The 13,960-nt window shown below is 44.7% G+C and overlaps 1 protein-coding gene across 1 annotated transcript; it reads left to right on the top strand.

Annotated features, from left to right (window-relative positions):
- The first annotated feature begins 256 nt into the window (after positions 1-256).
- On the top strand, positions 257-11,424 carry DLL4 (delta like canonical Notch ligand 4). The gene is made up of 11 exons (XM_058026264.1): positions 257-610; positions 738-1,001; positions 1,419-1,476; positions 2,133-2,402; positions 3,113-3,173; positions 3,282-3,412; positions 4,794-4,963; positions 6,070-6,289; positions 6,740-7,448; positions 8,205-8,313; positions 9,740-11,424. Exons 1-11 carry the CDS (start codon positions 557-559, stop codon positions 9,743-9,745), a joined length of 2,052 nt encoding a protein of 683 aa, XP_057882247.1. The 5' UTR covers positions 257-556; the 3' UTR covers positions 9,746-11,424.
- Positions 11,425-13,960: the final 2,536 nt, after the last annotated feature.

Raw genomic sequence — 13,960 nt, 5'->3', positions numbered from 1 at the left:
CGCGGCAGCAGCGGCGGCGGCGGCGGCAGCAGGGTATTAATTCGGGATATGAGGGCTCTCCGCAACATTTGGTTCTTTTTTCCAGAAAGGAAAGATGGAAAAGGGGAGGGATCGCCCGTGAGTCTGACTGACAGTTTACATAATGAGCTTGTGAGGATGCGAGGCAACTATATAAACAGCTCGAAGCGAAGCAAGTTTTCCATTTACTGAGCGCTGTTAGCACCGGTTAAAGGAGGAGCGGTTCCACACTAAGCACTCCCCTCCGCGTCTCTCACCAAACCCACCCGGCTTTGGAGTTTATAAAGGCGACGACAGCGATCAGAGGTCGGCGGCTGGCTGCAGGATTAATTCCCTGAAGGGGACGGATCGACACCTGGATTTTACCTTCCGATTTCTGCTGCTGCTCGGGGAATATTTGGAAGAGCAGGTTGCTCCCGGAGAATCGCCGTGACGCCTCTCTTTTCTCCCTCGACTGAGAAGCGCTTGCTTGGTCCATTTGAGGAATACAGAAGGAAAACTAAACCCACTAAGAACTGGAAGCTCGAATAACACAAGGATGACAGCCTTGCGCATCTTTGGCTTGACGTTTCTGTTAACGATTTTGCAGCAGGTAATCGCACAGGCAGAAAAAAAAAAAAAGGGTTCGCGAAGTGTAAAGTGGGTGATGGAAGCAAGTTTGCATGGCAAAGCCGGGTAAGGTCTGATTTGGCTATTTTGTGTGTCTCCCCTTTGTGCAGAGGGTGTCCGGCTCCGGCGTCTTCCAGCTGGAGCTACACGAATTCGTGAATAGCCACGCGTCTCTGGCCAGCGGGGAGCCCTGCTCCCCCCACTGCAGGACCTTCTTTCGCGTTTGTTTGAAGCATTTTCAGGCAGTGGTTTCCCCGGGCTCCTGCACTTTCGGCAGCATCATCACCCCGGTTCTGGGAATAAACTCCTTCAGCATCAAGGATACTGAGAGATTTGACAGCCCCATTAAGCTGCCCTTTAACTTCACGTGGCCGGTGAGATTCTACTTTGAACCCGATTTTGATGGTGGGCAGGAGGGTGGCAAGAGCGGGCTAGCCGCGGCGGGCTGATTGCCTGTAATGGAAACAAACTACTTTTGCTTTTAGATTTATTTCCAGAACTTCCAAAAAAAAAAAAAAAAAAAAAAAAAAGATAAAAAAGCTCATCCAGATCAGAAGCACTTGGGATGGCTAATGTTATTAAGAGAAATAAAGCAAGGGGCTGAGGGGCTTGAAGGTGGGGATGTGTATCCGCGGTCTGTGGGAGCGAGGGAAGGAGGGAAGTGTGTAGCCGCGGGGAGAGAGCGCAAATGCGGGGCAGGGCAGGGCCGGGCCGGGCCGGTGTGCCGTGGCTGGGCTGGGCTGCGCTGGGTGCGCGCTGGGTGCGGGGCTGACGCTGCGTCTCTCCCGCAGGGAACCTTCTCCATGATCATCGAGGCCTGGCACGCGCCCGACAACTACCTGCCGGAAGGTGAATACTGCGCGCGCCGCCGGCAGGGGGCGCCCCGGGCCCGTCCCGTGCGGCCCCCCCGGGCCCAGCGGCCCCCCCGGCTCAGCTGTTTATGCCATAACTCCAGGGCCGGCTTTATCCCACCATCAGGAGCCGGTCCCTCAACGATATCCATCAGGGGCCGCTTTGATTCTGCCCCGGCCTAATCTCCAACACAATTGCGTTTCCTCCGGTTTATTTTTGGCGTGGGAAAGCGAGGCGGGCTGCGGTGAGAAAGCCGGGAGCCTGCCAGCAAGCCCCGTCCGCCTTTTCCTGTATTTTACACCTTGCTCGAATTCCGCCCTTTGGAAAGGAATAATGGCTTTGGGATGTTTTTCTGAGAGGAGAGGAAAAGGATATTTCACAGCAGCCCTCCTTTCACAGGCCCCTCGGCTGAGTCCCTTTGGCCCGGGTTCGCACAGCCTGGTGGCCTTTTTGTACCCTTGCATACATCAACCTCCAGACGCGTGCCTGCGTATATGCATATATTTGTATATGTGTGTATATATGTGTGTATATGTGTGTGTATATGTGTGTATGTGCGTGTACGTATGTGCGAGCGGGGTATCCCCTCCGCTGGCCCGGCGGGGCGGGACGCGGCGGGCCCACAGCCGCTGACCCGCGCCCTTCTCCCGCAGGCTCCCGGCCGCCCCCGCAGGAGTGGCTCATCAGCCAGATGTCGATCCAGCGGTCGCTGTCGGTGGGCGAGGACTGGTCGCAGGACGTGCATCAGGGCCCGCTGACCAAGCTGCGCTACTCCTACCGCGTGGTGTGCAGCGAGAACTACTACGGCGAGAGCTGCTCCCGCCTCTGCAAGCGCCGCGACGACCGCTTCGGGCACTACGTGTGCGCGGCGGACGGGAGCCTGGCCTGCCTGCCCGGCTGGGCCGGCGAGTACTGCACCGAGCGTGAGTGCCACGGGCGGCCGGGCGGGGGGAGCGCCGCGGGCCTCGGCCGCGCCTCTAAAGCTCACGGAGGCCTCCCGCGGCCCGGGCCGTGTTTTCGTGCCGACCTCTCCACTCCTTGTCAGAGTGAGAGAGGCAGAGTTGCGCGCTGAGGACTTTGGCCCCTTTGGCTGCAACCACCCAACGCTGTGCTGCACCTATGCGAGCCTTAGCAGCAAAGAGCGGCCTGGCAGGAAAGGGACCTTGGCTGATAGCCCTGAATAGCAGTAGCTGTTGCAAGGTAAAAGGGTAGCAGCTTGTTCGCACAAAGTCTGCCACCAACCATTCCTGCAGCCAGAGGACATGAGATGGGTGTTGCAGTGTAGTAGTGGGAACCTTTACTCTGAGCTCAGGGTATCATTGAGTTTTTTCAGCCTTTCATTAGCACAAGCCAAAGCCACTTTCTCTCGCTGCTTTTCTAGCAAGAGTTGCAAGAGTTCATGTTTGTTGCATAAACAGAAAAACTAAAGGACAACTTGTCAAGTGTTGGCTCTCCCTATTCACTTCCTCCTGTTCCAGAACTCCCCGTACCAAGAAGTTTTAAAACAAAGCTTTGAACGTGTAAAACTCTTTATAAAGTATTTTTTAAAAGCTTTTTATCCTTTAAAAGTGTATTCTGTAGTGCCATGTGTTTTTACCTAAACATTTATGGTTTTTTTATGTTCTCTTCACAGCCATCTGTCTGGCTGGATGTACTGAACAGAATGGATATTGCAACAAGCCTGGAGAGTGCATGTGAGTAGATGGCAAATGCAGTCTGAACATCAGTTAAAATGTCACCTTGTAATAGAAACTTAAACTCTTCTCCATGTCATTAATGTTTTAATTGGACTTTTCTTTTAGCTGCCGTCCTGGTTGGCAAGGCCGCTACTGTGATGAATGCATTCCCCATATAGGCTGCCGCCACGGGACTTGTAAAACACAATGGCAGTGCATATGTGATGAAGGATGGGGTGGCCTCTTCTGTGATCAAGGTTAGTTCTGAAGCTTGCACTTACAGCCCCAAGGTTGGGTACTCCTTAGTACTACACTAAGGAATCTGACCCACTGGATCTGGAATTAAATTTCCCCAAGGTACATCTTCACAGGCATCAGATTGTAGCACTGCAGCCTTACATACCAGTTCTTGTAGTAATTTTGTTTGAAAACAAGGAAACTTTTTTGGTAGCTGCAGTTTTTCTCTTGCAAAAGAAGTTTTTCTTGGACAAAGACCTAACAATCTGGATGAGTGTTGAACAGACAAGTTTTCTGCCTGCTCAAGCTAAGTTTAACTTATTCGTTGTACAAGTATAAGAGTTTACTAAACAGTTTCCAGCAGCAGTAAACACCATCATTTGGGCCTTCCTTATTTTGCATAGAAGGAAGTTAACTCATGTGACAAGTCTGGAGCATGAGAGAAAAATCATGTAAGCAAGAATGAAAAGTACAGGTTCCATTTTAAGGTACACCAGACCATTTCCACCTATTCAACCCACTGAATCACTGAACCGTAGCCAGCTGAGCAGTCATGTCCTCAAGGCCATATATGCACTGCTGGCACTGAGATCATTAAGTGCTCAAATCAGGCTAAGTGTTTCCAGGACAGTTGTAGGATTAAGATGGTGAAGGCTGAATTAAGCAGGAAAAGTAAAGTTGCAGATTTTTTTCTGCTTATAGTTATCTATTAACCAGTTGCATTCAAATTACTCTATAATATTTACACAGATAATAAAGCTTTTCTTACTTACGTCCTATGAACTTATGCTTAACCTCTGTCTCAAATTTAAAGGAAAAAAAATAAAACCATCAAGCTTGGCAGGGCATTTGACAGTTTAATCTACTAACATCCATAACAAAAGAGCAAATAAACAATAAAAGATTTCTAGTGTTTGTTTAAATCTCAAAGCCAAAACATCTTTTGTTTTTCCTCCGTGCCTTTCTAGAATGTGCCTAAGAGCACACCTTTTAGAGATGGGGCTCACTCTTGTAGTGTGTAGCATGCTGTACATGAAGGAGCCATAGTGCTGTGGTGTGTGTTTCGGAGAACGCATGCTTATGAAGTACATTTTCCAGTTTGGTACCTAAATCCAATTGCAACTAACAGTTTTATGTCCACAAAAAAGGGACAATATACCAAAACACTAAGAAAGTTATATTTTTGCCAGCTCCTTCAAAATTCAGAGCCCAAGTGATAGATTGGTAATCTGATTATGACTGATAATAACCCAGATAACAATCTCCAGTATTCCCATAGATACCAAAACAAAATGCTTCATTGGAAACTCTGTCTTTTTTCTTGACTACAGCCTTTTTGTATGCATATCTTTTCCCACTCGTCAAAAGACCTGTTTTCCCTAACTCCTGGTATCTTTGCAGATCTGAACTACTGCACTCACCACAGGCCGTGCAAAAATGGAGCAACTTGCATGAACACTGGCCAGGGCAGCTACACGTGCGCGTGCAAACCCGGCTTCACCGGCGTCGACTGCGAACACGAGATCAGCGAGTGCGACAGCAATCCCTGCAGGAACGGCGGCAGTTGCACGGTAGGGGCATTTCAAATGGAAAGCCTTTGTGTGCAGCAGGCCCCGGTGTACCTTTCCAGCAATGGCTCGGTAACAACAGAGCGGGAATTCGATAGGACGCGGGTTCATTACTGACGCTCACAACTATCATACTGAACCCTTTCCGAGAGGTGTCGGGGGAGGAAGTCTGTCACAGGAGGAGATGTATCATCTAGATTAGAGCTGGTCAACTGATCCTTGGGTTTCTGTGGCAGCCATTCTGAGAGCTTGGCAAGATCCAGGGTTGATGAGGGAGCAGATCTGTTAAAAATAAGCTTCTCAAACCACCGTTCATATAGAAATGCACTAAGTCTGTATTTTAATAGTAAATTAAAGAAAATTTTGCTTTCTGCTGTGAGAAGATAGTGTCAAACAATATGGGGGCAATCAGCTGAAACTTTGTGCAAAACAGAGTGCCGCACTTTTGGATTCTCGTAGTTTAGTGTTTCAGCCTGTTTTTGGATCCAGTTAATGATGGATTCTTACCAACGATGGATTGGTAAAGGCTGATTGATTATAGATGTCAAATGTAATCTGATGCATGTTTAAATTAAAGCCAACGCAATTTTTAGATGAAAGCACAAGACCCTACCTGCCTTCTCCCAAGGCCTTGGACATATAGCCCTTGGAAAGAAGAAGCAGTTTGTTATGATTTAAGTGGTGGGACTTAGGCAATCCAAAGCAACTTAAACCCTTATGAAATAAAAAAGGGCTCTCACACTGAGGATGAATGGTCTGATCACAGCTGTGAGGTCAACACATACCACCCTGCTCTGGGAAGACCTCTGGATGCCACCAGATAGTGGTGTTAGCAATGCTTTTGTGTAGCTGCCTGTGTGCTCCCTACAACTGTATGTGCTCTGCGTGTATAGCTGCATGATTACTCCTGTACACTGAGTACAGCTGAGCCACAACTCCGTCCCTCACAGTCCAACCTGCAGTCGTTCACTCTCCTGATGTCACTTTTGCCACATCAGGCTGTGGATGAGAGGAGACTGAACAGCGCTTGCTGCTGACCAGAACTAAGCATGCAGGGAGCTATCATTTCTTTCCATTAAATAACAGTGGCCTAATGTTGTGTTTTGCAGGATATGGAGAACGGTTATCACTGCCTGTGCCCCCCTGGCTACTATGGCACTCACTGTGAGCACAGTGCCCTGACATGTATAGATTCTCCGTGCTTCAACGGTGGCACATGCTTGGAAAAGGATCAAGGGGCCAGCTACACTTGCGTTTGCCCTTTCGGCTTCACAGGGTCTAACTGTGAAAAAAAAGTAGACAGGTGCACAAGCAACCCCTGTGCAAATGGTGAGTCTTTTTATCAAAAAATCTCATGACCCTGACTCATTTGTGCTTTTCAGTGCAGAAGTGATAGAAATCCAATCTGACCTCTACTCTTCCTCTAGAACATTAGTCCTTCTCCCCTGCTGTATTCCACATCCACCCTAATTTTAGTCTCTTGCTGGGGCGGGACTTGCACTGGCATTTTCTATGTAACAAAACAATACATGAGATTTATCATATGGTGGGGAAGATGGAAGTTAAATTAAATTAACTTTATTACATATTTAGCAGGGGCATAACTTTAAGGCACGGTGATACAATTAGGTAAAGTAGAATGAACTTTTAGATGTGCAGCTGTTTTGTAAAATAACCTCTCTCTTCTTGAGGTAGTATAACATGCTGACCAGAGAAAGGTTTAGATTTCTGCGTGAAGTGCAGTGCAAACTAATTTTTATTTCATTTTTTTCCCCTCAGATGGTAGTTGCTTTTACCTTGGGCAGATTCGTGTGTGCCGCTGTCGGGCTGGTTTCTCTGGTCAGAAATGTGAGATAAACATCAATGATTGTGCCAGAAACCCGTGTTCCAATGGGGGAACTTGTCATGATCTAATCAACGATTACACCTGCACATGCATGCCAGGCTACAGTGGCAGGAACTGCGACATCAAAACCAGAGATGAATGTGCTTCTGGGCCATGTGAGAATGGAGGCACATGCTACAGTGGACTTTATAGTGCCAACTTTGTTTGCTACTGTCCTTCTGGCTTCATGGGCAACCGCTGTGAATTGCCAGTTTATTCAGTGCCCGTTACACTTCCTCCTAAACCAGTCCCCTGGATTGCTATATCCATGGGGGTGGGGCTGGTGGCTTTGCTCATACTGTTCTGCATGATAGCAATGGTCATCAGGCAGATGAGGATGCACCCAGAGCAGGAGTTGGAGACAATGAACAACCTGTCTGACTTCCAGAAGGACAATCTCATTCCAGCTTCCCAGCTGAAAAACACCAATAAAAATAAAGACCTCGAAGTGGACTGTGGGCTGGAGAAGTCAAACTACAAACCCAAGAACCATAAACTGGACTACAATCTGGTAAAAGACCTGACAAGTAGAGGGACACCAGAAGATAAATATTACAAAAGTGAAAAGTGTTTAGGAGAGAAGTCTCCCCTCCGACTACACAGGTGAGAATGTAGTTTCCATTATAGTCCTTCTTAAAGCCACTCATCTTCATATCAGTCTAGAAGCAGGTGAGCATATGAGGCAAAAAGAAACCTCAAGCAGATAATATACAAAACAAACCAGATCAAAGCCAGGAATCTTCATACTGGAGTATGTGTGTCACAACCAAGTGCTATCCTTAGCCAAGTCAATTAATTTGAGTGTTTGTGCAGGGTGCTGCTGGTATGGATACTGTGAAGGAACCCAGAGTGGCTAGGCCAGTGGTGAAAGTAAGAAATATCTTTACTTCTTCAGTAGATCTTGGAGGAACAACAGTATAGGCATACAGTGATTAAAAATAAGTATTTCACTTTGTGAGAAGGCAAGATGAACTGCTTACAGAGAAGAATGATAGAGTGAAAACAACTACTCTTTTTCAAAAGGAGAAAAGGGCAGGTGTTCAGTGGCTTATCAGTCTTCTGATTCATGTGCTGAAGGTCTTGACTGGGATCTGCATGTGGTTGTTAGACCAAGGGCTCTGAGGAGCCTGCTGTTAGGTTGGACATGGCAGGAGCATAGGAAGACTCTCGCTGTTCCTTATTTCTGCTTCTCTAGCATAGTATCCCGACAGACACAGATCGTGTGAAACTTGATCCCATGCACTTCCCTTCCACACCTTCATGGCTATCTCATTCCACCATTCCATATTCATGGTAGATTTTGAGAGTCAGGCTTGTCAGTAATCAGCTAATGTTCTTTTTTTCTCTGCCCTGCCTTAGTGAAAAGCCAGAATGCAGAATATCAGCGATATGCTCTCCGAGGGATTCAATGTACCAGTCCGTCTTTGTGATAACAGAAGAACGGAATGAGTGCATCATAGCCACAGAGGTAAGTAAGTACAGAGGTGAACAGGCATAAATTCACAAGGTAAAAGGGTAAATTATCCTTTAGTATTGTATCTGAGAGGGTTCCTTTATTTCCAGGGATCATGATGCTTCCAGCGTTTTCCTCTCCTCTTCTGTGGCCCACACAGAATATGCAGTGGGGAAAATAAAAAAATAAGCTGCTCTGGCTTTATTAAACCAGAGGTTTTGGGCATAAATAAGTCAGTGGTAGATGAAAACACAGAACATCAGCCCATAAAAATTCAGCACATTGTAGGATTATTTCCTCTTAAATAAGTGGTCAGAAAAAAATGGAAATAATAATCGTTCTTAGGCCCATTGATGTAAAGCCATGTTTTTTCCTGTGACTACAATGGATAATCTTTGTTCTGTGGAAACAGGCAAAGCTATAGATTTCTAGCTGAAGATGGAAGGTAGCAGGATGTATTAGTGGATAGGCATAACAGCCATTTAGGAAGTCTGTTATAAGGTAATTTCAACCTCTTAGCATGTAAGCTCCAGCTCAATACCCTGTAGCAGAAGTTATTGCTGTTACTGATAAAAAATTTCAATTTTTATGTTATATTGAAAAGTTGGATACACAAAAAAAGGAAAGGCCTAACACTGAACTTTAAAGACTTAGAAAAGCAGATATTGAGGAGCCAAATGGCTCCTAAAGAACTACCAGCCTTTTGGAAAAAGTCTCAGTGGAAGTTAAAGGCAATTTTACTTCCAATACCTGCCTTCTTTGGTGTAGTCATCTTAAGACTAATTGCAGCCTGTAGGAAAGAGAAGCTTGCTGTGCCGTACAGCAGTGATCTGTGAAGACAGATCTGCAGGATTCAGTCTCCCTTTCCAAGGTGGATATCAGATTTCCCCTTGAAAGCAAGCTGGAACACAAGTCAACCAACAATATTAAAAGTTTAAGACTAAGTGAAAGGATTCAGAGATACAAATGACAGCTAGACGCTTCATTCCCGTTAAGTGACCTAAATACTGTATCTTCAAAGATCTTGCTGAGCAAAGCTAGGCTCCCAAATTTACATCAGGCATCTTCAGAAATTATTCTGTTTTCAGAATGACAACCCCTAGAATCTCTCTGCACACCATTCAGGCTTAATGCTTCTAAACACAAGCTATTTAACTATACCGTGTACTTTTTTTGCAGATCCCTAATGTTAAGCACCCAGGTTTGTAAGCATTCTCCCCCTGAGGCCAGGTAGAGAGGCCACAGATGACTATTTTATTTTTGCTGGTGATTCTTTGCCTCTGGACCCAACTGAAAACATTAAACACTGAGAGTTAAACTGCAGTAATGTTTGGCTTAAATTTCTTTGGTTTGACATAGCTGAATTACAGTTTGTTAGTTCTGCACTACTCTGTATGCTGTGATTCCTTCTCATTCCTGGTGTTGTTTTATATCCTGACAGGTATAAGACTGAAGATCAGACCATTTGCACCTCAGATTTGATGATGCCAGTAGATGGACGTTCCTGCTGCATTGTTTACAATTCAGAACTGGATTGGACTGTTTTTAATTACATGCAACTTGCTGCTCTCAGGCGGAGGATGGAACTGAGTGAACTGGACAGACTGTGAATTTACTGAAAGATGCAATACACCTTTTTGTTCTTACTGCCCTTGTTTGAAGTTTGATACCAGAAATCTCATTTGCTATTGAAAAGGGGAGGCAGAGGGAAGAGAGAGGTTAAAAATGTTGGTGTTTTAAAAGATGCTGAGGCCAGTTCCTCATGGACAGACCCCTGGCTTTCCAGAACTGTGGTTATGGGAGGTGCTGGTAGATAAGGAGGCACATAACTGTCACAGATGTTGCCATGGAAGGTGCGAAGCAAGACACGTTGCTATGCAGATAATGGATACAGTATAAATGAAGTCTCAATTTTTTCTGGGTTTAAAAGTGCCTATAATGTGTCAAGAGAATCTAACAAGCCCAAACAGAAACTTGACTGCTGTTTTTGCAGTTACCTGAACAGTACTAGGCAGAGGTAGTTGATACTTCCTGCTAAACATCCATTTGCATCTCCTCTCTCCTGCTGCATGTACTGGAGACTGTGTAAGGGGTGAGAGGAGGAGGAAAGAAGAAAACCGAATTTACGCGTCAACTCATTTGGTGATGCTTTGGAGAACTGATTGACTCAAGCCACGGTGTGGAACGTGATTTTTGGGGAAGTTGTGATAAGGAATGTGTACTGCCTCGTCCCCATTGATAGGGAGGAGGTGATCCCAGCTCTGTATAAGGCCTTACAAATGCGTTTAAAATCAATCAGCTCCTAGAACCTTTATGTGCTGAGCTGTCTCAGCTGTTTTCATGCCCTTTGCACTACCAGTGATTGTGAATAGACATTACTTCTTTTCTTCTCCTTCCTCATTCTCTTCCCCCTGCCTTATTTTGACACAAATTCAGGGGTTTGTGTAGTGTTTCTGAATTAGGTGCCACCTTTTACTGCAAATAGTCTCAAAATTGCAGCTGTTACTTTCTGAAGAAGCACCAGCAGTGTGACACAACCCACTTACTCCCCCCACCATTTCTCCATCTGGTTGCAAAACTCCAACTCTTGTTCTTCATCCCAGTTCTAAATGCCCAGTAGTGAAGCACTTGCTGAGATGCCCTCTGCCAAGACAGGTGGAGATTGAAGTTAGAAGGTTTTAGGCTCATCCTGTTCCTTTCATACCCACCCAGTGCTACGTGGAAAATGTGCTGTGTCTGTCCCTGGCAGCCAGAGGCAGGCAGAAGCTCCTTTCTTCTATACATATTTACAGCAATAATACCGGACACCCCAGTGGAAAGTGCCGTGACACTCATGAATGAGACCAGGGCACGGGGCAGAATGAGGAGGGAGAAACAAGATCTCTTGGAGGAAACACAGACTGTGCTATCTCTCTGACAGTGATATTCCTGCCCTTGTAAAGCCTGTTGGACTAGCCCATCTACTCCCTTGAACTGTGCAGACAAGACCCCTTCATATTGTCCACTACTGACCTTCTGCTCTGACCACGTAGGACCATTTTGAAGATGACCTTCAGAAATCAATAATATGGGTTTTAGTTTGTCTGTTTGTAGTTTACTTTGAAGACTAGTATTTCAGTAATTTAAAAAAAATCAGAAGCACTGAACTTTCTACGTTTTATAACATTATTTTGTATATAATGTATATTTATAATCAAAACAGAAGTGTAAATATGTTTATTACTTCTCATGTAATGTTTTTAATGTGATGACAAAGTTTGAATTTTATTTTTTTTTCGAGCAATGAAAATACTTTCCTGCTACTACAAAGTTTGTTGTGGTTTGTCCTTTTACACATGTTATTCTGTGACAGTGAAAGTTAGCGAAGCCCCCCAGAAGTAACCTCACCTGCCTGGTCCCTGCATTTTCATTGTGCACACCAAATGATGTCAGCTGCTTTTTATAAAAAACAGTTATAGTGTTAACACATGTCAGCAAAGTTGTTCAGCTGAGTGGCATTCATCTGACATTTTGAGATGTTATACATATTTATATTGTGATAGATAATATTCAAATTACATATATACACACATGTATATATATATATACACATTCTCTTGCTATGTGTGGGACTGAACTGTCAGGAAAGTTATTTTTATTAAACTTTTCACTTTTCCTCTCCCCTGACAAGTCATGACACAAAAGATGCAGATTTAATACATTTTCAAAGTGTTGTATCCTTGTTTGTTTGATTGGAAGGGGTAAGATTTGTCCTTCACTTGTGGGATTAGGGGGAGTTTCAGGCTTTCTCCTCACGAGTTCCCTACACTACACCAGCAGCTGTGTCCTCCCGGGGCATCACAAAGTCACTATCCTCTACAGCCCTTTTGGAGGACATTTCCACAAAAAAAAAAAAAAAAAGTGTAAAAAGCACACTTGTATAAACACTCCCAGCAGGTTTAGTAGCCTTTGAAGCACATACATTTACAGGCAATTAAGTCTCTCACTAAATCAGCTAGGTGCAATACAGCCAAGATCTGAGTGCACAAAAGCAAAACTATAAGAACAGGAAACTACTGCTGCTCTATTTTAAAATCAGGGGTTTTTGTTGTTGTTGACAAAGTGCCAAAAAATCATCTGAATATTGGATGCCTTTCCTATCTTTCCCCAAAATAAAATCTAAAGCAAAATTTGCTATTTTTTTTCAAAAAATGAAAAATTAAAAACCACAGTGACATTTAAAAAGCACCATAACAAATTCTTTTTACTTCATTAAAGAGAAGTCATTAAAATACTGCAAATAACGATTCATAAGGGTCCTTCTGAGTGTATTATTAGGGTCACATGAATACTGTTTACTTTGAATGGTTTTGTTTCTCCCTCTTCAGACCTTTTCACAGCAAAATTAACTTTCAAATCCCAGCCAATTTCCTCAGCTACCATAAAAATAAATTTAAGATGAAACTCAGAAATAAAAAGCCACCTCCCCCTCCCCAAACATTCACCCTGTAGAGCAAATTATGAAAAACAAGCCATTGACAAAAAGCTGAGCAGATGCTCCCTGCTTGCAGTCCTTCCTCGGCAATGTGAAATAAACCCAACAGATGCCTCTCTTAATTGAGCACATGGATTACATACACACATGCACTCTGTCCTGCTTAAAACAAAACACACACAAAAATCAAACAGGAAAATAGACAGAGAACTCTTCCCAATGCCTAGGCAAGCAGGAATATTAAGACTCAGCTCTTCCTGCTCAAAACATGACAGGAAACTGTACCCCTAGACAGAAAGGAGTTGAAATCCATTAAAACCCGTGGACCTGATTATGTAGATCCCATGGGGTAATGCAGGTACAACACATGCCTTTGTGTATCCACACAGGAGAGAGGGAAAAAAAAAAAAAAGCATCACCTTACAAGGAAATCTGTGAATATTTACTGGAGGCAGCACTGCACGATGCAGCTACCGGAATAGATCACAGATCCTACACAGGAAAAACAGGAGCAGTGCCTGCTTCCACACAGGGGGACATGGAAAGCATATGTGCATCCCTGCACGTGTGCACATCCCCAAGTCCTTGCCAAAGAAAGCACAAGAAAGTTAGCTGGACACATAATATGACCTGGATTTAACCCACACCTTCGGCCAAAACCTTCCTCACCGAGGGCCACTGTGCTCTGACTGCTCAGCAGCCTGTCCCCTGCCAGGTGAGTACATCTCTGAGCCACAGGGTGGGAATTCACCAGGAGGAAATGAGATCCTTCTGGCTGGAAAAACTCCTCAACCTCAGTTTCAGAGATTCCTCTTGAGGACCACAGATGATGTCAGGACCAAAATGTTGTGATAAGCAGTGCCTTTTCTCTTAACAAACTCTTGACAAGCTTATAGACTTCTCAGACCAAACTGTACAATTTATTGCTTTCAGCATAATTTGCAATAATTATGGTAAGATTATGGATTTGGCTCAAGGACTGCAGCTAAACTTGGTATTCTGTTTTAAAAGACTTCACAAATTCACTTGAAAGCCATGTGACAAAACAATTTTAAGACGAACTCTGCTTCTGAGAGACTCTTGCATGTTTCCTTGTATTTGCACCTGTTAAAAACTTTTCCACACCCATGCAGAGCACTCCAGTCTAAGTAATTTTGGAGCTGGAATGAGTGAAAGGGGTACTGCCTC

Source organism: Melospiza georgiana, chromosome 6, assembly GCF_028018845.1.
Source record: "Melospiza georgiana isolate bMelGeo1 chromosome 6, bMelGeo1.pri, whole genome shotgun sequence".
In the NCBI taxonomy this organism is placed as follows: domain Eukaryota; kingdom Metazoa; phylum Chordata; class Aves; order Passeriformes; family Passerellidae; genus Melospiza; species Melospiza georgiana.
Note: the sequence above shows the minus strand (reverse complement) of the source record. Positions and strands in the feature narration are given on the sequence as shown.